General features: G+C 41.6%; 3 protein-coding genes across 4 annotated transcripts; 2 read left to right on the top strand and 1 right to left on the bottom strand.

Moving 5' to 3' along the window:
• Nucleotides 1–456: 456 nt before the first annotated feature.
• LOC308370720 (rab GDP dissociation inhibitor beta) lies at nucleotides 457–4,164 on the top strand (the record flags this gene model as incomplete). The annotated part of the gene is made up of 11 exons (XM_080845424.1): nucleotides 457–498; nucleotides 1,165–1,272; nucleotides 1,401–1,497; nucleotides 1,660–1,794; nucleotides 1,885–2,083; nucleotides 2,339–2,470; nucleotides 2,594–2,693; nucleotides 2,813–2,984; nucleotides 3,129–3,273; nucleotides 3,575–3,629; nucleotides 4,018–4,164. 11 exons carry the CDS (start codon nucleotides 457–459, stop codon nucleotides 4,162–4,164), a joined length of 1,332 nt encoding a protein of 443 aa, XP_080701550.1.
• A 1,555-nt stretch (nucleotides 4,165–5,719) lies between these two features.
• Nucleotides 5,720–8,571, bottom strand: ndufaf3 (NADH:ubiquinone oxidoreductase complex assembly factor). The gene is made up of 5 exons (XM_080845546.1): nucleotides 8,445–8,571; nucleotides 7,830–8,025; nucleotides 7,672–7,738; nucleotides 7,440–7,540; nucleotides 5,720–6,208 (listed from the first exon to the last, which is right to left on the bottom strand). Exons 1-5 carry the CDS (start codon nucleotides 8,531–8,533, stop codon nucleotides 6,113–6,115), a joined length of 549 nt encoding a protein of 182 aa, XP_080701672.1. The 5' UTR covers nucleotides 8,534–8,571; the 3' UTR covers nucleotides 5,720–6,112.
• A 683-nt stretch (nucleotides 8,572–9,254) lies between these two features.
• nckipsd (NCK interacting protein with SH3 domain) lies at nucleotides 9,255–18,567 on the top strand. Of its 2 annotated transcripts, none has more exons than XM_080845430.1 (13): nucleotides 9,255–9,586; nucleotides 11,157–11,269; nucleotides 11,920–12,130; nucleotides 12,329–12,404; nucleotides 12,533–13,095; nucleotides 13,182–13,352; nucleotides 13,991–14,077; nucleotides 14,466–14,604; nucleotides 14,890–14,970; nucleotides 15,381–15,509; nucleotides 15,949–16,041; nucleotides 16,426–16,598; nucleotides 16,841–18,567. In XM_080845430.1, the coding sequence occupies exons 1-13, from the start codon at nucleotides 9,416–9,418 to the stop codon at nucleotides 17,048–17,050; spliced, it is 2,217 nt and encodes a 738-aa protein (XP_080701556.1). In that variant the 5' UTR covers nucleotides 9,255–9,415; the 3' UTR covers nucleotides 17,051–18,567. The 2 variants fall into 2 exon arrangements, with proteins under 2 accessions (XP_080701556.1, XP_080701557.1); XM_080845431.1 differs by having other exon boundaries at nucleotides 12,536–13,095.
• Nucleotides 18,568–20,251: the final 1,684 nt, after the last annotated feature.

Here is a 20,251-nt window from a genome sequence, read left to right on the forward strand (position 1 = left end):
TTGACTAACTTTGGGTCACTCAAATACATTATGCTACAAATGGCTAAAATGAGTGGCTTTAATTTCAGTATATCTACCTGCTGGGTCAGTAGCCTACTTCTCAATCTCAATGTTAACCAGCACATTTGTAAAGTTGATCTACATCTGATGAGTATGTGGTTGGGTCTTGAAATAAGTGTTTTTTAATTCATCTACATGGTGCTCCAGTTGAAAAAGGTGTGTATGTGCACGTGGAAAAGTGATAGAATGGTTTTGAGTGGACAAAACTGGCACACACACCATCTTTATTGGGCCTCTGATAGTTGATAGGATTATCGCAGGGGGTGTCCATGCTTGGAGTAAGTGATTCATATACTCACCTACACGCCATATGCCAAGATGTACAGGGGAGTTGTCCTGCTGCTAACTTTGAAAGCATCTGCATTTGAGTTCTAAGGTGATTCTCGGGTGTTGACAATGCAGGAGTATGATATTATTGTTCTAGGGACCGGACTTAAGGTAAGACAGATCACTAAACAAACCGTGGATGGTAAACTAGATTATACAACTTTCTACTGAACATGCTTGAGCAGTCTTATCAAAACAAAATGCCTGTTTGGTTATTTACTTTATGATTTCTTGATTTCAGTCCAATGCAATCTTGCAATGTGCAATGCAATTCAATGTGTACACTGTCTGTCAATGTAAAGTTTGTCAGGGAGGGGTAGTATTGCTTGTAATATTTTGTGAGGTTTTATAAGATATAACTGGTGAGAACCTTTCACTAATGTAGTAGTTGTTCTGTGTGTGTTAGCATATATAACAGGTTAGCCTATTTGTATATTTTCCGAAAAATCTAAACTTTGTCATGTTGGGGTTTTGTGGGATGTTGTAAGGGTCCTTGAGATACTACCTGAAATATTACCTGATATCAATTAGTAATTCAAATCACATTAGTATCCATGACAGAGTTATAAAGGAAATTGTATTACTTTGTGGAACTAAAAGAGTGACCTTTATGATAAGGGATACTGTCTTGGAATGTGACTCAAAGTCTGTCTGGGATTAATATTAATCTGGTAAACAGTAGTAATTATAGATACTAGAAATCCCTTTAGGGGATGGTACCTCTCATTCTTTTATGCGCTCCCTTTCTCTTCCTCACTCCCTGTCTTTCATTCTCAGGAATGTATTCTTTCAGGCCTCTTGTCAGTAGGTGGGAAGAAAGTTCTTCACATTGACCGCAATCCATACTATGGAGGGGAAAGTGCCTCAATCTCTCCCCTGGAAGAGGTGTGTTCATCTGAAACAACTTTATCTTTAAACTGATTGTTTATTACTCTCTCCAAACATCACTCTTAATCATGCAGTTTGTTGAGAACAGTATCAAGCTTTATCCTTGTGTCTGTTTATGCTTGCAGCTCTATAAAAAATTCCAGGTCTCAGGTCCCCCTAAATCTTTTGGGCGTGGAAAAGACTGGAATGTTGACCTCATTCCCAAATTCACACTCGCTAATGGTTTGGACCTATTACATACCCAGCATCACATGCATAACACAACACAATCATATACAGCGTTTTAAGTTCATTTATCAATGGTTTTTCAATTCATGTACTGTTTCAATCTTATTTTTTGTAAACTATAGGTGTGATATTGGCTTTGCTGTGTTTTTAATGTAGGTCTACTGGTGAAGATGCTTCTGTACACAGAGGTGACCCGCTATCTGGATTTTAAAGCAGTGGAGGGAAGCTATGTGTTGCAGGGTGGAAAACTTCACAAAGTCCCATTAACTGAGCCAGAGGCCATGACTTCAGGTGGTGCTCCTCTGCTCACACAACATCTATAACTTGTCTGTCACAAATAACCACAGGTGTCACCCTCACTGTTCTTGCTGTTGTTTTCAGATCTAATGGGGATGTTTGACAAGCGCAGATTCCGGAAGCTTCTGCAGTTCATTCATAACTTTGAAGAGGGCAACCCACGAACATACCATGAGATGGACCCCAGGAGGACCACAATGCAAGAGGTGTTCCGTCATTTTGACCTGGGCCAGGATGTCATAGAATTCATGGGACATACCATGGCATTGCACCAAACTGATGAGTAGGTGTGCGTGTGCATACTTACCTGTATTAAACACTTAGACATGGTCACGTCAAAAATATGCAAACACACTCATATACATGACCATACACATAAAGAACATTCAATGCAGATGCAGTGAGTCACGTACAGACTTGCATACACACTCTGACATTTTTCTGTTTCTGGTTAAATCAAAACCAGATGCTCATCCCTCTCTATTCGCTATATGTGCACATGTCATTGTTATTTGTAATGCTGTTGCTGTGTACTTAGTTACCTGGATCAGCCCTGCATTAACACCATCCAAAGGATCAAACTGTACACAGACTCTTTAGCTCGCTGCAATTACAGTCCCTACCTCTACCCTGTGTATGGCCTGGGAGAAATACCTCAGGGCTTTGCCAGGTGAGACTATCTCATGAATACGAGCACAGAACAAGACACTTAAAGTGAACGTTCAATCATACAGATAGTCTGTCTACCTGTTCTGACCTTAACTGGTCTTCCTTCATCATTTCTGCGCTTCAGGCTGAGTCCAAGGCATGGTGGTACAAACATTTTGAATCGACAGGTGGATAACATTGTGATGGAGAATGGAAAAGTTGTCGGGATAAAATCTGAAAAGGATGTAAGTAGGTTAGAGATGCTAGCTGGGTTGGTGTATAATTGTGCAGTAAAGCATAAATAGTGTTTCTTTTTACTGTTCATGTTAATTATAAAAGCTGTTTTCTTCTTCTCTCTGGCCAGATGTTTCACTGTAAGCAGCTAATCTGTGACCCCAGTTACGTGCCAAATCGTGTGAAGAAGGTGGGACGAGTGATACGGGTCATCTGCCTGCTAAACCATCCAATCAAGAACACGCACGATGCCAAATCGTGTCAAATCATCATCCCTCAAGCACAGGTCAATCGGAAGTCAGGTAAGTCTAAAGACTTTCATGGAAAATGGTCCTTTGTAAAAGAAATAAGGATGTCTGACTCACCTCTCTAGACAATTGAAGGCAAGCGAGGTTGTCACCACTGTATAGATTCATGTATTAATTACATTACTCATCTCTTCATAGATATCTACATCTGCATGGTGTCAAACACTCACAATGTAGCAGCTGACGGGATGTATGTTGCCGTGGTGAGCACTACCGTGGAGACCCGTAACCCTGAGAAGGAAGTTCAGCCAGGACTGGCACTGCTGGAGCCCATCCAGCAAAAGTGAGAAACAGGCCCACTCCTACATGTGGGCTTTATTTGTTTATGCAATAGTTGGTCATTCAATGGCACCTGGGGGTAAGGATCTTTCCAAACAATCCTTAAATTGAGTTTCAGAGACTTCCACAAGTGACAGAAGTTGAGAGTTGTGTTGTTGAACATTCAGTCTATTTCTATAGGGGCATGACATGATGAGATCTAATTACACCGTTTTACTCAAAGAAATATTTAAATAAGCCTGAAAGTATTTCTAAATTCTACTACTACTGCTTACAATAGTGATGTAATAATGATTGGTCCACAGATTTGTCTCCATCAGCAACTTGATGACTCCAACAGATGATGGGAGGCGGAGTCAGGTAGACTAATTTTGCCGATATGGCAACCAATTTTGGCTTAAATTCTTCAGAACATATGTGCATGACACCATGCTGTTCATCTTTTATACAGTCATTGGTTCAAGGTTAAAACCACATCTACTTGATTGTTGACTTGTTGACTGCCACGTCAAAGAAAATACTGCTACCTCACACCAGATAAATCATTTTTTTTGCTTCTTTTAATCTTAATGTTAGTCAAAAGCCATCAACGAATTAAATATTGTGGACATCAGTTAAGGCAGTAAACAACTTAATAGGTTTTTATGATAAAGATGTCGATCAATTTAGTCCAGGGATTTAATTTTAATGCTATTCTGCGTTGAGTGTTTAATACTCACAGAGCCCTGACTTGTGTCTGCCCTCTCAGATCTTTGTCTCTCGCTCCTTTGATGCAACAACACATTTTGAGACTGAGTGTGATGACATCAAGGACATGTATTACCGCATCACAGGCACAGAATTCACCACTGGAGACATACAGAGAGACCAGTCCGATGAAGAAGAAGTTGAGTAGATGTCAGAGTAACATTTGTGAAGGTCATGGTGAAAAATGAGCATTTACAATTCTTTGGGTTTACATAGTTGTTTGAGGTTACTTTGTTTATCTATAATCAGAGACCCGATTTACCTCTGTTCATTGATTTTTATGACACTAAATGGTGACAAACTGATTTTCCCAATCAAGACCAGTACACTGTCAGCTCTCTCCTCTCAGGATCCTATATATTTTACATGATTTCATTGTGTATTTTGCAGTGGATGACTGTCTGTTATTTTCATCAATGATTTACATTTTTCTTGTAAGAACACTACTCCAATAAAGTCAGTCAAATGCATTCACACTGTCTGGAGGCATATGTGATTGGAGAAATGAACTGTGCACATACGAATGTATGTGTGTCTGTGAGTGTGTCTATGCAACTGCAAGCATATCAGCAGTGTACTATGCAAACAGTCAAAGTAGTACACATGTATGTCTATTCTAACCTTGTCTTTGCAGAGAATGAGTGTGTGTATGTGGGGTAAACATGGGTCAATACAGAGGATTGGGGTCAATCCTTATGTCCTTGCGGTGGGAGGGGTAACTACAGAAGAAATTGCATCATGATCCAATATGCAATACTCCTTTCATCAATTGAGATGGCTGGTGTTTGTGTATGGCACTACTGTATGGGGGAGGGTGTGTAAAAAAGAGTGGGACACAGTGTAGGGATGAGTGAGAAACAGAATGACATTAAAAGAGATTAATGAAGATTACTTATCCAAGTGAAGGTCAGTAATCACCACCACTGCTGGGAGCTTACACATACGCAGAGGCTGAAGCAAGTCAGTGTTTGAGATACAGATAAGACTCTACGCGTTCGTTCACCCCCTCCCCCATCTCAGATACACTGACACAACATCATATTCCTGCAATAAGCACTGGGCTCTTATAATTGATTATAAATACTGATGATTTGGAAAAAGTTAATGTTTCTCCACAATTATTTTACAGTTTTTTTATATTTGTAATGAGGTCAGCTCCGAAAAGAAATTATTTCTTATTATAAAAAACACAGGTCTGAAGGTTTATTTGATGTCCAAAACCTGTTTTTACTCACTGTGTAGAGGTAAATATTGTTTTCTGCTGCACAAAGGTTGATTTGGATATATTAGCTCATATCTGGCTTAAACTCAAGCATCCTTATCCTCCTACCTTAACGCTATAAGGCTTTCTGGAGAGATGCTTAGGTAAGAACAACAATGGCGCCATAATAGCCCTGCATCAGGTCACTGTAAGAGGCTAACTCGTTTAAATATCTTTCTCACATTAATACCTCTGCCAAGGGAGTTGTTTTCGGTGTTTGTTTGTCAACAGGATTACAGAAAAACTACTGGCCTTATTTTCATGAACCTTGGTGGAAGGGTGTAGCATGTGCCATGGAGGAACCCCTCTCATTTTGGACTGGATTCCATTAACGGGGATCCACAAATGACAGTGCAGACCTCCAAGTGCCCTAGTTAAACATATTTCAATAATATCTTAATAATTCATCCATATAAAAAAAAGTCCACTCACATGATATAACTGTGATATAAAGTGTGCAATGTATTAATTTATGCATCATACACTCTTCAATTGTAATATACAAAACACCTCCACTCAAATTTCCACCTGTTGTTTTCGTCTAGCACAGTGTCATAAAGGCTAGTCAAGTCACTTTCATCTTCTACCAGCAGGCTGTGGGTAGCTGTTGGACACTTATGTATGATTAACTTAACAGAGACGTCCGATTGCAAAAGAACTGCTATGTGAAGGTATGATGGTTTGATTTTCCAGCCTTTCAAGCGTCAATGTTTCCTCCTAAAATCAGAGGGCTATCTCCAAGTACTTCCTGTAACTCTTCAGGAGAGGATCTTCAGTGGTCTGTGCTACCTTTTCCTGGTAGGCTGTTCATAGCGCCAATACTGTGACTGCAGAGCTACTCCAGCGCTGTGCTGATGGGGGGAGGGATGAGCCCGGCTGCTACGATCCTCCGCTCACTGCTCAGGAAGTTGAAGGTGGCACAAGCATTTGCCTGGAATAGAACAGCAGATGGTTTCACCACCGAACAAGACTTCAAAACAAAAGTCACTGATCCCATTTTCCACAAACGCAAACTAAGTGCTGATTCTGGGCTGGTGCCCTTGCCAGTGTGAACACTGGATTGAGAACCATCACAGTGCCAAGCAGAACAACAACAATGATGATGATGGACTGCATTGTCTGTTTACAATGTAACATTGGTGGCTAGCATAGCTAGCTATTAATTTGTCACGTCAATGTTACAGACGTGGTACAAGCGTAATATTGATGTGAGAAATTAGTAACTGCTTATTGACCAACAGGATGTAAGAAATGAGTAGCTCGCTGGTCACGATAAACAATCTCTGAGGATGTGTGGTGACTTTGAAGTCCACTCAGTTCGTACTTAGGAAATCACCATTTAACGGGTCTGGGAAGGAGGGGTGTCTGGCAACTGTCAAGTTGTTATATAACATTGGTTAAATAACTATCCCTAGGTAGCTAACTAATAAGTTAGTTATGTAGTTTAAAGCCTGAGCTATGTGTATACAATTGTTAAATTACGACGAAAACAAGGGGACACATAGTGTCAACTGGCATACTATCAATGTATTTTAAATCTGAAATATAAAACGCTTTATGCTGCAGCGTCTGGCCAACTGAAAAAAAAAACTATTTTCTCCTTTACTTAGCTTTGGTTAGCTCTCATGGATTTAGAGTTTACCCTCTAAACATTATTGAGGATCACAGCATCCACTCAGTCAGACAACAAAAGTATGTAGGGCAAAACGGGAGCGTTTCAGAGTTTAGTAGGTGTGATTATTCAAAATCCCCATGTTACTCTCCCATACAGACGCTTGCTTTGACACAGAACTCCATAGATGGGAAAAAATGGAGGCATTTTGTTGTTAATCTCCAGAGGTCTATTCCACCCTCAGCCCCTGGTTCTTGTTTCTTGGTTCTGGACTAGCAAAGAGTTGCCCCTATCTCACAAAAAACAGGTTTCAGAAGGCAAGGCAGACCTGTTAGCTCTGCCATTCAGCACCACTATTTCAATAAGCTCCCGGAGACATGAAAGTCAGCCTCGCCTAGCCCCACAAGGTGTATGAAAAAATATGACTGGCGTAAGCTACACTTTTTGTTATAATTGTGTGGATACCTTGGCAGTAATTCAGGGATGACTTAAAAGATTGAATCAGTAATGGCCAGCAAGCTTTCAGTCCTAATGGAAAAATTGATCTCACCGTATCCTGCACCTCCACTGCTATGCCTTTCTTCCTTAGAAAAGCTAGAGCCTCTGCGTCAATCCTCTCCACTCGGCCTCCTGTACCCAGAACTAGCATTTCTGAAAACAAACATGACACAACACATGTCATCAACACATACAAGCCAGATTGAGGTTGAACATGGAAGATATGTGCAACCAAAAGAGAGTGAATGCAAGGCACAAGGCACAATTTTCAATGTTTGTCTTACCAATACGGGGTTCGAGCATGTAGAACAATGCCAAGCTCTCAATGGTGATGTCTGTGAAACTGCCAACCTACACATGGACATAGAGGCAGATGCCATCAGATCAGAATCTGCAGTTGACAAAAATGTTCAGACATTTTGCTGAAATTTAAATAATTTACATTCCACTGGAGGATGGCCGGAGGAATTACAGCACAGGGTCCAATCACACGGTTCCCATCAATGTTGAAACCCTGGGGGCTATAGCTGTAGATCACGGCCTCACTGTGCTGTTCTTTCTGCATAACAGTGACAGTTGTCCTCTGATACAGCTCATCATCAGCAGGGCCAAGCCTGTGGCCACGAACTAGGGAGGGACTGTGAATGCACCAAAAAGTGAACAGCCTGTGCTAACCAAGATCTTGTCAGTAAGTTAAATGTTTGATACAAAGATGCATGTATACATAAATACATTAACATGTATCTAAATAGAGTCGTATGTTAGAAATGTGAAAAGGGTCATAAAACACTGAAATATGGGTCAAATGGGCTTTCTTAAATATGACCTCAATAAATTAGGTTTATGTAAAGCTGTCATATTAATCTAGTTGTTATAACAAATTAACAAAAACTAAATCGTAACAAGACTAATTTGTTTGAGCATCTCAAGAGAGCCCAACAGAGGTCACCTGGATAACCACAATGTGGATGTAAGTTTACGTCAGCTATCAGGAACAAAAGATTGTACGCGGATGTCATTTTGTATCACAAAGATAAAGCGCTTAATACCCACATACCTTGTTAGAACAGATGATGCCTTGGGGCTCAGTCGTAAACCATGTATGGATCCCCGATAAAGTACTCTCGCACACGTTCGGAGAGCCATAATAAAATCCTCTGTATTGTGCAACTCACCGGTGTCGTGAAGGGGGATTACATTTGATGTTGCACACGCTTTCCACCTTTACTTCCGGTCTGCTTTGCAAGCTACGACACTGAAGCTGGCCCACACCTTATTACTATACAGTTTTGTGTTTCTTAAAACGTGTCTTCAAGCACATTGTCAAGAGCCTGTAATTATGGTGGACTTCATGTTTTATATGTACCAAAAGTCTAGTCCATCACCTTTCATTTGTCTGTCAGTTCACTGTAATTTGTACATTGCTTGCTGAGATGACAGGCTGGACTAACTCAACAATCTAGTCACTCACTCTGCTGCAAGCCATAAAGACGTTCGTTGTACTTCAGCATGTACATCTATCTGATTAAAACGGCAGTGAAGCCTGGTCAAGGATCCTGAAGTTGCCTCCCAAAAATAAGCACTAAGTCACACACTGTGTAGCTTTCTATTAGTACTGTCTTAAAGTGTTATGATATGTTTACTCAAATACGCATTTGAATTAGCAAAGGAATCGTTCAGATAATTAATTTCGTACATTTTAAATTAAAACTGTTGGTATACGAATGGACTAAATGTTACAGAATGAAAAACTAAACTTTAAATGCATTTATCCTGTTTTCTAGAGTTGATTATTTGATCTGGATTCCAGAGAGGCGTGCCCATGTTGGTCGCTTTACGTGCGCGCCTCCTACAGTGTTTACTGCACAAGGCAGTCTTAAGTTGGATCAGTGGTCATCACTAATGAAAAGGTTGCAGAATATGTATCTGTCTCTTACCTGCTGGTCATAGTTAATTGAGGTCTTAAAGAAAGACCTGAGACTATTACAAAATTATCTAGGATTTGTATTGACAAGAGATCAATTCGCTATGTACAAGTCTCTGTATGCCTTTCGATCCTCGGAGCCCAACTCTCTCCACTTCGCGGCCGGGGAAAGCTTTTTGATCTTGGAACGCAGTAACAAACACTGGTGGCTCGGATCCCGCTGCAGCTCCGGAGAGACAGGTTACATACCTGCGTCTTACGTCGAAAAAGTCCAGGTTAGCCCTTTCTATATAATCTATACTCGAATCGCACAGGCTTTGGATAACCTTGCAAGGAATAGATCCCATGGTTTTGAGGAACGTTGTGCTTGTCTGCCTAAAAGTGCTAGTTACGCCTAATCTGCTGCCTTGTTTTTGAAATGTCATACCGAATGTGGTTGGGCTTGTGCCAGAATGGTAAATGACTGTCGAACATGCGTTGCAGAGGATGCCTTCTCTGATGCAATAGTCGTGGTGTTCCCTTTGAAACAGTAATACAGTCTGTATTACAGCGTATTTTATGAACACGAAGAACGTCCAATGCATGACTTAGCTTAGTGAATGGCTTTCAGATTGGCTAGGATTTTATGAAAACACTGGATACTGCAGTGTGTAGGGCAAATTGATGCGAAGGAGACTGGGCTCGGCTGGTCGATATGCCAGCTGGAGGGGGGTGGGGGTTGATGTCAAATCAGCCAAAACGCATTAATTTATTTCCGCGCATCTGCCCCCCGAGTCATGAGCACAAAATATCCCGTGATGGGGATCTGAGAGTGACCCGGGAGAGAACAGAACAAATTTGTTCTTGTGAAGACAATAGGATTGTCACATTTATTTAAAATTCCACACAAGCATTAAATTAGCCAGCTGCCCTCTAACAGTTCAACCCAGTTATTCATCAATTACATTTGCCTCGTTGACCTATTGAAGTCGAAAAACTATAAATTCAACTGATAATAATGCCATACCAATAATCTCTTAACAGTTTGTTCAGTAACATTTGCCATTAATCTATGCCTTTATTACACAACAACACAATCCTGACTAGACTAGATCTGCGTGTGAAGAACTGATGAGGCAGTACAGTGGGAATGCTTATTAAGCAGTTATTGTGTTTGCTTAACTGCAGTGATCAATTTTGCCTTGTCTGTCTTTTCCCCCTCTCCTGGTGTAATTGTGAGCTGGACACAAGAGGTCTTTGGCATGTGAGTCATGCTCTTAGATCCTTGAGATCCAACCTCCTGGTTGCTCTGCATGCAAAGGCAGTAAAACAACTACATTCCAGCTCTTTTTACAACCTAACTAACTCGGATACTGTAAATTCATGTTTAAGTGGTCTTCTAGAGTTACTCTAAAGCCAACTTGTCTGTTAACCATTAGTTCATTTCTTTGACCTCTGTAGCTTTTCAGACATCTCAAGATGTATTTGTCACCTACATTTTCTCTGCATTGTATTAGCCCTCATGTTTAAAGACAGGACTGGTGGTGTCCTGTCGTCCCTCCTGGTCTCTTCAGCTGCAGGTTTTTGGGGTTGGCTTCATGCTTTTGTATTCGTAGTGCAGCCTGTTCGTGTTGGCATTGGTCTGATGCCTGACAGTCCCTGCTGTTAAATAACTGCCCCAGATTCTTCCGCCTGAGGTCCCATGTCCTCTCAGGCGGAATTTGCTGTTCGTTCTTTTTTCTACACTGTTTGTTGTTGGTGTCCCATATGGTGTTACATTTGTATCTAAATTCAAGTCTTCTTTCATCATACTCTCCCTCCTCTTCTCTCTCCTCCGTCACCTTTTATCTGTCTCTCTTTCTCCAGGCTCCAGTACAGGATGAGGTCTTGCAGTCAATTGACAGAGCAATAGAAGGCATCCACAATGTAGCCATGAAGAATGGAGGCAAATACAACTTGGAGCAGCGAGATGTGCTTCAGTGGGTTCAAACATAAATACATATTTACATGCCATTACACATCTCCACTTTGACATAAACACACGCACATGTGCTGTGCATGTGGCTCTTGCAAACTAGCAACGGTGCTGTATGTACCCTCAAGAGGTTTACAAGCAATAAAGCTAGTTGCCACGGCTTTTAGGTTCTTCATGAGCCTGCCTTAATCTCATATGCAAGGATTTAGCCCAGGGACCCGCAACACAATTAACATGTGACTATTGTAACATAGGGTGGTGTTTAGAAGGGTTAGAGTTAAGGAGGTGCTCTAGGTGGAGATGTGTAGAACTATCTACTTGAACTCGTAAGATGCACACTAATGGTGGCGACAGAAGCTACAGCTTGCAAGTGTGCAGTTCGTTGTTCAGTCCAGTCCAGTGAGGGTTAGTGACACAACATACACATCTCATTGAATTAAAGTAGGTAACTATTGACTGTAACATTAGACATGGATATTACAAGGTTGTGTTGGCTCCCTTGCCGAAGTGGTATGCATTTGTCATATAACAGGAACTTTTTCCTTTCACTTTTCCTGTCTCCATCCAATTCCTAATTTGTTCCCCGTTAACACGGCACTTATGTTAGGAAAACATGACTTTGTTTACTTCTGCCTTCTCTTCTTATGACATCAGGAAGTTGATACACCACAGAAAGGAAATCCTCTCCCGTCGAAGCCCTACTCCCTCCAGTCACAAGCCGGCTCTCCCATCCTCTGCGAGTGACCTGTCCCTCAGCCACACACCCCCTCTGTCCAATGGGCTCAACCGACCTTATGGACGCCAGGCTAGTGAGCCAATAGCAGAGCCTCCTAACAGGATGCCAGGCGATCCGGGATTCTATCAGGTTCCCCAAGAGGCACCCATATGCCTTTTCTTTATAGAATAATTGATAATGAAAAAAAAACGCTCCCATTCAACCCATCTGATATTTCCATACTGAGCTTTTTACATAGATCACTTATTGGAAATATCTTTTCATCTACATATGTGCCAGTCTTTGAGTCTCTTTCATCCCAGCTCCCTTTTTCTTTTTGTCCAATAGGTTCCTCCTCAGCCTCGTCGAGCGGCACCAACAACCCCACCACCACCTGAGAAGCGAAGAGAGACTCGATGCACAGGTTAGCATGCTGTATTCACTCTCCCCCTGTTCCCACTGGTTGATCTTTTAGATATGATACATTCTCTTACTTGTCCATTTTATTCTCTCTCTGTTTCCCTTTTTCTTCTTTTGTTTCTTTCTGTCTAGCAGCAGAGCCAGACACCATCTTCACAGTGTCTTCTACAGGTCAAGGTCCCACTAAGGCCTCTCCCAGGGGAGTTTCCCCGTCAAGTAGCTCGGTCTCATTAGTCTCATCTAGTTCCACGCACTCCATTGTGTCATCGGATATAAGTCTGCCTAGTGTGGCCAGTACGCCGCCTCCAGTGCCCACCCGTGCCAAGGCCCCAGCACCTCCAGTGGAGCAGCCTCAGCCAAGCCCGTCCCCACAACCTGCTCTGTTTAAGAAAGGACCTGCTCCACAGCCTCAGCCAGCCCCCTCTCCAGTATCAACCAATCAAGAGCCTGCAGAGGCAGAGTGGCCCTCAGCCCCGCCCCCCGTATCTTTGAGTCCCCCAGAAAGTCCCACTAAGTCAGATCCTGTCCCAATGACGACAGGAGCAGAACTCATTGAGCTTGTCCGTAAAAACACAGGTCTTAGTTACGAGCTGTCTCGTGTTGCCGTTGGAGTGGTTGTAGGCCACCTGCAAGCGACCATGCCCCAGGCAGCCTCGGTTCTGGAACAAGTCCTTCTCTCATTGGTTGAGAGCAAGGTCAGTTCACCCCAAAAATGGCTGTTCTGTAGTAAACGAATGCCACTTGTGAAAATGATTCACACTCTCTCCCCCCTGTCTTCCAGGTTCTTAGCACAGCCTTGCCACAGGGGCAAGTGTGCCATGATGAACAGCGCCTGGAGGTGATCCTTGGAGACCTGGCTCGCCATCGTGATGACTCACAGCAGCGCAGCTGGGCCCTACATGAGGACCATGCTGTCATAGCTGCATACCTGGAGGAGCTCCTACAGATCTTAGTGAGGATTATATAGAGCTTACCATTTTCTTACCTGCACAGTCAAATCTCTTAATTAGGCACATTCACCATTTTAGAAGGCAAATTAAAACATTGAATGATTTATGTTGTGGGCCTTTTTTCCTTCCTCCTTTTTTCCTGTGCCAAAATAGGCCTGGAGGCCATCAGTACTGTATAGCCCTGGAGCCCCTTTTGCCCTAGATTTTATGTTTTGCCATATCTATGGGCAACTTGTGAGTGGTTGAGTCTTGGCCTCAAATTGCCTGCTAAAAATGCCACAGACTGTCATACACTGTTTATGCTGGGAAAGCCCCAGGTTTCAGAGTTTTGTCACACTACCTTCTCTCATTCCAAGGGCAATTTATAGTTGGTTGTCCCGTATATGATATAACGGCTATTTCCAAATGGAGTAACAGTGAGACATCCCATAATTCAAAGTCAAGTTTGCATGACTGTGAGTGACCTACACTGGATAGGTCATCCTGTAACAATCACTTTGTCTTGCGTACAGACAGTACTAGCTCCCATCCTTTATAAACAAGGGATTGTTGCTTGATCTAATAAAATGTGTTAAACTCAATTTATGAGCAAAACCAGTCAACCCCTGATGTTATTGGGTTATTTCCTGTTTCATTACAGACGGATGCGGACCCAGAGGTGTGTAAGAGGATGTGCAAGGTCAATCATTCAGAGCCTGTGATGTCTCTAGTCTCTTATTACCAGATGGTGAGTACATATACATACATACCTCTACTCTTTTCACACACTAATGATGCACTGCTGTACTTGTGCACTTGATGGCCTATCTAAAGATTGTATGGTGCATCGCAGGATAACAGTCTGTCCGTTAGAATTATTGCCATGTAGACCATATCCTAAGATGCCAATTTGCAGATGAATTGTACATGACTAGTACAACTGGTGTGGACCACTTTTTTTTGCACATCAATGAAAAGTCTTATTATGAAAAAATATTTGAATGCCACTAGCTCATGCATGCCCAGTATTGTTGTTTCCAGTTTATTCGCTCTTGTGGATATTTTTCATTTTCAACAACAAAAACTACCTATAGCACATTCCTGACTGCCACTCTGTTGAATTGCTATTTGTACAGGAGCACCGTGTGTCTCTGCGACTCCTGCTGCTGAAGGTGTTTGGGGCCCTGTGTGGCCTGGAAGCCCCTCTTATCTCCATCCTGCTCAACTCCATCCTGCCAATGGAGCTCGCCCGCGACCTGCAGACTGGCACCCTAGGTGAGGACCCAGTTGCAGAAGTCTGCAGATATCATCGTTTTCAGTTTACTCTGATGGGTTAAGAGGACTGTAAACTGTGTGTATTGGGTCATTCTGCATGGAATGATATATTCATATTATAGCTAAATTATAACAAATAAATAATCTAACACTATACGACATGGAAAAGTGAGAAAAAAGCAACTGTTTCGAAGAGGTGCTGTATATCTGAAAACTTCAGTGTCTGATTTGCTTGTTTGTCATACCATCAGCCCGTAATTGTTGTTTCCCTTCTGTTATTCCCAGAGCATCAGAAGATGTGTTACACAGCCCTGGTCCTCTCCATGATCTTCTGCATGGGGGAGCAAGTACCTTATCACCATTATGGTATGAGGCCTTTCCAAACAGGTTCTAATCTGAAGTCAACACTAAGCTGTAGCTCATGTACATATAGAAAGGCTTATGCTCCTCTGATCTGCTAATTCTATCATCTCTGAGTTGTTCCTTACTAAATTGAATGCAGCTGTAATATATTAATTAAAGGAACAGGCACTCAAAGCAGGTCACTCTGTGGAGGGCTGTTTTAGACAGGGTAAAAAGGGTGCTGTTTTAAATGATCCTTTTGGTATTTTGACCAAAGTTTGTTACAGACATTTCATTAAGAGCCCAAGGAACCATATCAACTTGTGGTAAAATGGGCATCAATGGGTCCTTTAAGGAGTTCAAAGAATAGATACACAGCTGAGCTAGTATCAGTCAGCCATTGGGACCCACTGTGTCCATCTTGTTTCCTACAGAACATTTGAACAGTGATTTTATGCAGTTCCTCCTGGATGTTATAGAGGACGGTCTCCCCTCAGACCCCACGGAACAGCTGCCAGACCTCTTCATCAACCTAGTGCTGGCCTTCAACCTCCATCTCACTGGTGAGAAAGACACAAAAGATACATGTGGCATTTTCGTTTATCTTCCAGCATGAGGCAGATAAATCCACCTACTAATGTAACCCGCGTTGTGTAGATAAGCACAGTCCTGCTCCAGACTCCAGGCGTGCTAGCATGGAGACTAAAACCCATGGGTGCTAGTGTATGTTGCTAGCAAAGCTCTTAAGGTCGCATGGGAGGGTTTCTCACTTTGCACAGTACAACCCGCTGGCTACAGTTACAACACTAGCAATAGTAATTGTTAGGGACTAATTGGTGGCCAGGTTTAAATATGAATGAATCCTCATAATATGTTGTAGTGGAAAATCTGGACTGCATTCCCAGTTGTTTTCAGATGAATTTAATGAATAGTGTATCTACAGCATGTTTGATTTCAGTTCTACAGTTTAGCATCTACAGTCCAATACTATTCCCTTTGTAGTGCCAGCCAGTAACATGGTCATGAAGACTCTGATCGAAAAGCCCAATGTGAAGATACTGACAGAGAAAATACTACTGCTGCTAAACCGAGGGGGTGAGTTATCGGAATCATGCCATCTGCTTACCTTTCAACATCACCATATCACCACTTCTTTCATGTATATATTGAAAATTAAAGATTTTGAAGAGTTGTTGTTTGATGTTACAGACTGTACGCTTGGATTTTGGTCTTTGAGACAATACATTTTTCCCACTTGTTACATTGTGCCATGAATGAGACCCAAAGGTGGAGCAGAATAGACAGTACAAAGTGGCTGCACACTGTGGCTCAGAATTAAACAAAATCACCAAAGCGGCGGTTTCACTTTTGTGCATTTGCTAAATGAATGGCATGGTGGTAAATATGCTTTGTTGGTCCTTTTTGATGAGCTACCTCAGATAAATGAATCCTTCTGTGCCCTGTGTCTTCCCCACGCAGATGACCCTGTGTGTGTGTTCAAGCACGAACCCCCGGCTCCCCACTCAGTGCTCAAATTCCTTCAGGATGTGTTCGCCAACCGAGAGTCTGCCCAGATCTTCTACCGCACCGACATGATGGTGATGATTGACATCTGTGTCCGTCAGATCTCAGACCTTTCGGATGGAGACAAGGTGAGATCACACTCCAAATCACAGACAGTTTAATAAATGCTGGTGCACAACTTCAGATTTTCATACAGACACTGCCACAGAAGCAATCTTAGAACAGCATATGATTGCCGTGCTGCTTTGCTATTAGGTGTATGTAGGGAACCATCATGAAGTAGCCATCTTTTTAATGCTGGTATGCTTTGTGCATCTATCAGTGATCTTAATCATCTTTCTGTCTTTTCCACTTGATCTCTGATGTGCAGCTGAGAATGGAGTACCTCTCTCTCATGCATGCCATCATGCGATCCACTGACTACCTGGAGCACCAGCACCGCCTGGACGACCTGCAGTCAGCGCTGCAGAGGATCCTTGGGGAGGAGGACGAGGTGGGGGGCACCGTCCGGCAGATGGACAAGCTCATCGTGCAGCAGATCTACAAAGAGTTCCCCCAGATCTCTGTGAGCAAGAGCTGAGCCCAGGGGAGACTGGCGGCACCAGCCTCAGATGGAAGGCAGAGCAAACTGCAGTCTGTTCCCCTCGGAGAGTCGTGACGAGAACCTCCCAAAAGAGTATTACCATTAAAACCATATTAACTGAGAGACTTGCCAAACCGAACGTATCAAACAAGCTTATCCTATGATCCTGTTCATTAGATTGATACAATGATCTCACTAAATGTTACTTTCAGGTCAAAATGAGTCTGATAAAAATTACAATTTTGCTCATCATATCTACTGATACTGTGGGATTGAATGCTTTGAATTGTTGAGCGTCAGATTAAGAGAGACATGCAAGGTTTATAATTCATTTGTTTAAGTGGATGTGCCAGGTGTGGATGTTCTTCTAAATGCCGGAACCAGACTGCAGTCTCCCTCCTTCCTCTGAGGGTCATGCCCCACTGTGCTTCCTCTGTTTGCAGCAGCGGTTAAGCTTTCATTACATCTCAGCTTTCACTGCAGGTGTTAATCGTAGCCAGTCCAACATGCCTATACAAAACACTGACTTGGCAATGAGGCGCATAGCTAAACGTGAGCTCAAAATTATTGTTGTGGTGAAATGGCTTCCATAGCAACCTGTGTTTAATATCTAGAGCTGTGACTTGCTGCCACTTGCTCAGCCTTAGAAACACACACAGAAAGATATATTTATTCACTCTAACACATGCTCTGTGCATATCTCCCTCTCTCACCCACCCCAACACACACACACACACACACACACACTTACTCTGAAATTCACCAGGCTCTACTTGCTTTACTAACTGTTTTTGTTCCTCTACCCTAAAGCACTTAAGCTCTTGCAATACCAGCCAGCTGATGTTAAGGGAATGTCCTGTGTCAAAAATACGATAATGTGACAGGATAACTCCTCTCCGTTTCTACCTCTCTCTTGTCCTCAACTGACACCTATAATGCTCTTTCTGTTGCAGCTTTCTCCTCTCTATTACTACGTATACTGGAACTGTATTGTGATTTAAAAAATGCATACTGTAATCTACCTTCACTTGGGCATAACCCAGTTACCTGACCCTTCACCCCCAATCTGTCTTAAAGCGTTGTGTTACTAAGGGCACCTTTAGTTTGTACAGTATTATGACTGTGATGCCAGAGGTACAGACATACACACCCACTTTCACAAAGCAAACAGCACCACATTCATACCCTTCAAAGGACAGTATTGAAAAAAGGTATTTGTAAGCTTTTCTGTGTGAAAGACCTTTCAGTCACTAAGATGTGTTTGTGTGAGCGTGTATGTATGCTACCTAGTGTCTTGAATGTTGGCACTTTTATGTTGACAATGATGGTTATCATGTCTTGTTCTTTTATGGTATGTTTGTCTAGGGGTGTGTTGCAGTTTGATTAATGACAATGGTTAAAGTATATTTTCCCTGGTTTAACATGTGTTGGAAAAGCGTGAAAGGCGGGGTGGTAACAAATTGTATTTTCTTAAAGTTTACAAATTATTAAAATGCCAGTCATCTCAACAAGCACTACTAAATGTGTATGTGTTTTCTTTTATATAATGAAATGCTGGGCTCCTCTGCACATACACAAGCCTGACTAAGGCATAAGCAACATGAATGCCTCACACAGCAAGCTTCTCTTAGGAGAACAGCAGCAGCACAACATACGTCAAACACTAAATATGTCCAGCAGGGTAGTGCCCCACCGAGGAGAAGAACCTGAGTCTCTCAGTTATTTATTTTCTGTAAAAAAATGCTAATCAAAATCTGTGAACAAATGACATCTAGTGGTGCCGCACAACACAGCAGGAAGTCAGAACCCAGGCTCTTCTGCGGTCAGGGGATAGTGAGATGCATCACTGATTCCACACATTTTGCCGAAGCCCTCCAAGTCATCATATTCATTAAATTTAACCAAGCATGCAGACATCTTCCCACATGACTATCGGATCTAGCGTTTGAATTATGCTCATTAAACATTCAGCAAGAGTGGTTAAAAGGACACTGCTTGACTGTAATTTACAACCCACTGTGGTAGTTATAATTCCTCCCAATAACCACTGTCATGTGAGTGTGCACATGTGGTTGTGTGTACAGTATGTGTATGAATGTTTGAAAGTATATAGGGAATTCACAAAAGTTTTGTTTCGCTTAATATGTGGTTTGCAATGCAATGAGTAATCCTGGTAATCTGAAAAAAAAAACTTCCATTGAAAAATAAATTAAATAATTGAAATGCTAAAAATGGGTACAATTTCTTTATGCTTGAAGACATCAATAGAGCATTTCAGATATTTTTTCAGAAACTCAGTGGTCAACTAAAAAATAACTGAAATTGAGATCCCTCAAGGTAATTTGTTCCAATATTTTCAAATACGGAGCTTCACTCATTCAAGGATTCAGTCATATCAATGCTTTGCTTTAAATATCATTGAAAAAAATAATCCAATATATTTGGCTTCTGAAAACATGTGTTACTCCTTAAAAACGCAAAGCCAAAAAGTGCTTTTGAAAGTGTAAACACAAGACTTTTGGAAAGTAATAATCAACACAATTTCCAGCATCCCCCACAAAGAAATCCCTGTACGCCCAGAGAGTTCTATTCTTGGTCTTATTCTAAAGACCAAAAAACTCATGGAAGTAAGAAGGTTAAAGTGTGCCTATTGCAAGCGAGATTGGAAAGGTTTTAGTTGTCCATCTTTGAAGCTTTGGATTGATGAGATTTCACCATCCAATAAAAAAATCAAATAATAACTGAATTGTATAGAGTATCTTTAGACTCCTATTATATCAGGGTGGCCAATGCTTTTGGTATGAGACACACGCTTATGTCCTGTCTCAAGCTAGCATAAAAAAAAAATCCATTGATTTCAATGCATTTCACGTCATAAAATACACCTTTTTTTCTCACCGATTCTCATTATTATTACATTTATATTTAAATACATCAAACTTGATATGTATTAATTGTCTTTTTTTACATAAAAAATCATAGCAGACTTTTTTTAAGCTGAGTTTTTTACTTTTTCTTTTTGTATTTGAAATGTTTTTATATTTAACATAGGCTATATTGAGAGTCTTTAACATTTTTACGTTAAAGAAAACATGTAACCATACATTATTTTTAACTGCATATCCTACAATTGTATATTTGCTCAACGAGTTTAGTATAACGAGTATTCCGTTTCTTTCTTTTGTTTAAACCTTTATT

This window comes from Sprattus sprattus (genome assembly GCF_963457725.1).
Source record: "Sprattus sprattus genome assembly, chromosome: 10".
Taxonomy (NCBI): domain Eukaryota; kingdom Metazoa; phylum Chordata; class Actinopteri; order Clupeiformes; family Clupeidae; genus Sprattus; species Sprattus sprattus.